The 3,764-nt window shown below is 34.8% G+C and overlaps 1 protein-coding gene across 2 annotated transcripts; it reads right to left on the minus strand.

Moving 5' to 3' along the window:
- Window positions 1-350: 350 nt before the first annotated feature.
- Window positions 351-2,895, minus strand: LOC125237183. 2 transcript variants are annotated; one of them, XM_048144173.1, is made up of 2 exons: window positions 2,778-2,895; window positions 351-1,381 (listed from the first exon to the last, which is right to left on the minus strand). In XM_048144173.1, the coding sequence occupies exon 2, from the start codon at window positions 1,371-1,373 to the stop codon at window positions 402-404; it is 972 nt and encodes a 323-aa protein (XP_048000130.1). In that variant the 5' UTR covers window positions 1,374-1,381; window positions 2,778-2,895; the 3' UTR covers window positions 351-401. The 2 variants fall into 2 exon arrangements, with proteins under 2 accessions (XP_048000130.1, XP_048000129.1); XM_048144172.1 differs by lacking the exon at window positions 2,778-2,895 and adding an exon at window positions 1,933-2,020.
- Window positions 2,896-3,764: the final 869 nt, after the last annotated feature.

Consider the following 3,764-nt stretch of genomic DNA (forward strand, 5'->3'; position numbering starts at 1 on the left):
CATTCATAATTTCCAAAAAATGGAATATGTCCTTTTTAAACCACATTGGACAGGACGAGGATACACATATTCTGGTTACGCTGTGTCATAATAAATAAGTTACAAGTTAGCGAATATACATGTTATGTCTAATTCGTGGTACGGCTACAGTGGTCTCTATTTTTTTTATAATGGAGACAGATTCAGATGAATCAACTAGTTATGAATTCGATCTTGTTTTAATACGATCCCCACCACCATTCCACCATAATTTATGTTGTTTGATAAATTGATGCAATAGTCATATCCTAGTATTTTTATTTTGTTACTTAATGGCAGATTACAAGCAAGGAAACAACAAGAAACAAAAATAAATCAAAACAAAATTTTATTCAGTCGAAAGTCGAAAGTGTCGGAACAATTTACAGACGGCTAGAAACCTTAGTGTTCTTGTAAGTGTTGATCTGTTCCTTCTTATCCTCGAAGTACTCGTTCAGCTCTTCAATGTTCTTGTCATCGAAGAGAGTGACCAGGTTGTACAAGTAGACCTTCTGCTTGTAAGCGTAGTACTGGTACAGGATGGTGTCAGGAGCGTACGCGGTGGGTTGGGACTGGAACTTGATAGGTGCCTGCTCACTGGTGCCATCTGCGTTCAGCTCGTAGAGACGTCCGTCAATCACAGCGAAAGCCTGGTTGACCAACACGGGAGGCCTGATAAGAGCTACCTTGCTCGGGTGCGTGGGAAGACCCTCAATCTTGTGCACGGTCTGGCCGTTGTAAGTGTAGAACTGGTGGTTTCCATCGTAGAAGAACATGATACCGTCGTAATCGAAAGCGATGTCCCTAGCGTCTTTGACAGCCTCAACTTTAGTAGCGACCTTCTCACCTTCATTGTACTTGTACAGGACGTGGTCAGAAGTCAGGTAGTAAACGTGAGCGTGCTCAGTATCCACGGACATTCTGATGACGTTGTCGGTGACGGTGCCATATTTAGTGGCGGTCTGGTCGTGCTCGTTGTACTTGTAGATGCCGTCGCTGGCGCCGATGTAGACGATCTTGTTCTTGGCGTAGGTCACGCACTGTCCGTTCTCGAGGACCTTCTTGGTGACTCCGTTTTTGTAGGCGGAGACTCCCTTGTAGTCGTAAGTGCCATCGTTCTTGATGTCGGCTTCGACGAAGAAGACAGTGAGGGTGGTTTCGTCGGTATCTTCCTTGCTGTCTTCGGAGTAGTTGATCTGGTTGAGAGGGACGACGATGTCGACGATGTCGTGCTTGGCAGAGTAGATGGCGAAGGAGTCAGGGTAGAACTTCTTGGTGACGATGAGTTGCTCGTCGTTGCTCGGGGGAGCGGCGACGGCTAAGGCGACGAGGGCGGCGAGGATTATGAACTTCATTTTGGAGTCTGGAAGAAAAAGGATACAGATAAATATCGTTGAGTGTAGTGGAGGTAGATCGTTGTGTGATCTGCTTACGTTAAAGCTGGCACTAATTAGTTCTTTCTTTCTTTTATACGGCTCTGGCTGGACTGAGTAAAGTGGTGTACTCTTTTGTTGGAGACCAAGAAACAATAAGAACGTTTAGTGTATCTAAGTGTGCACCGAAAAATATTTCTACCAATATAACTTATTAAGTATTATCCTGTTGTTTTTCAAATAAATTAAAGAAATAAGTTTTTGTGTGAACCTCACTGGAATAATTAGGCATAAATTCAATTCATAAATTTAAGTCGACTGTGGGTTGTGGGTTAAATTGAGGCTGGCAACCTGTCACTGCAATGGCACAATTTCGATTTCTATCAACCTCTTTTTGCCAAGAGTGGCACTGAAACTTTAGTAGTTCATGTGCTCTGCCTACCCCTTTATGGGATACCTACATGACTGATTATATGTATGTATGTGTATAAATTCAACTTTCTAAAAATGGATCAGTACGCGTATACAAATTGCTACAGACCGAAGCCGAATGGCGTCTTGTCTATGCAGAGCACTAAGGATCGCTCATGCATGCCGGTGAATGCGGAAGTCATTTATACATTTTATAACAAAATAAAATATCCAAGTTTATGTCATGCTGTAAGTACATACTAAAAACACTTTTTCCTGTTATTTTATAGAAAATTTTATTAAATGATGCAAATTATTTTAAGTTTTTTCGCCAAAAAATGCATTAGGGTTTATTTGTTTGGAATTCGATTTTTTTTCTAGTTAACCGATTTTAGTATAATTTACATAGGTTGTACATATAATGAAATATTTTTATTTAGAGAAATAATTTACAGGTGTCATTAGTATTAAAACAAAACTTAGAATAAAAATTAACCTAGAACGAAGTACAAAACTAAAACTAATACTTACCTAAAAATAAAATTATTTGAAAATAAATTCGAATTAATTTTAGGTAATTTTAATTTCAGGGGCAAATTATTCCACGTCTTTAATGAAATTCGTAAATCAACATACCAATAGGTTTAGGTACATTTTTTAAAATATTTTGCAAATAAATAAGTTAAAATCGTTGTTAGTATTAATCATTACTGAGAAAATCATTTGGAAATATAGAGGACGTATTTGTAAGAAATTATTAATCAAATAAAAAAATACACACTTTTTTCAGAGAGCAATTAATATTCCTCTAATACTTTAATTTAAAAGCTTAGAGCCGCAAATTGCAAAATAGTATAAAACAAATGTGTCATTAGAAATAAAGGTAATTTTGCATTTTTAAAAACTTATAAAAATAAATTATAAATCAAAATAAAAAATAATACAATAAAATAAATAATATAAAAGTTTCCTTACCAGTTCCGTTGACTTTTCGAAACGAACTGACTACGTATCTCGCAAAATTCGTATTTATCCTACCTCAGTTATGACCTACCTTGATAGCCTAATTATTATCTCTTATTTTTAAACAAAAATAAGTTTCAAGGTACATGATACATAACCAGGTGATTTGATAAATAATATGAAAACATTCACAGCATTTCAGTTTTATAAATATTAATATAAGGTTGGATATAGCTTGTATATTTTTAATTATATTTAAAAAGTTTTCACTATACCTGTACGTGCAAAATCAAAGTGCATATCCTAGATAGACCTATGCAATCATTTTAAATCTTATTATTACCTAAATAATGAAATAAAAACAAAAAACTAATGAAAAACAAAAGTAATTAAGGATATAAGCAAAATACGAACCGTTTCCGTAAAATATATGATACTTGTAACAAAAACTAAAAACGCTACAAAATTATAATGGGCCCAGTAACGACTGGTTCTATAACTATATAATAATATTTAGTTAAATGATATGAACATAAAGAAGCATGTCATTTGTTCTTATAACAAAAAAACACGTAATATTTAGTTAAATGAACCTAATTTATTACCCCAAGAGCTATCTGGTCTTGCTACTACTGGGAAAATAACTTATTTCTATATCAGTACTTTTTATGACACCAAAAATTAAATTTGGTAATTTGGTATAGTTTTTTTAGTTAAGCCACCAAAATTTGTGACAAGAAACGTATAATATAATTAAAAAAGATTATTTTTATTCACTAAAAATCAGGCGAAAATGGTATCAGGACTTTTGTTTTAAATTGAGTATTACTTTAATTTATGACCTTTATAACACATTAAGAAACCATCTATTTTTAACACGCTTTTATTAGGTCGTCGTGTATGTAACTATGTATGTAATGGAATCTGCGGAGGCTAATTTAACCATCTTCCAGGAGTCGTAGCGTAATGAAAATTGGCAGCTATATGTAGTTCCGATGA

Source organism: Leguminivora glycinivorella, chromosome 20 (genome assembly GCF_023078275.1).
Source record: "Leguminivora glycinivorella isolate SPB_JAAS2020 chromosome 20, LegGlyc_1.1, whole genome shotgun sequence".
NCBI classification, from domain to species: Eukaryota; Metazoa; Arthropoda; class Insecta; order Lepidoptera; family Tortricidae; genus Leguminivora; species Leguminivora glycinivorella.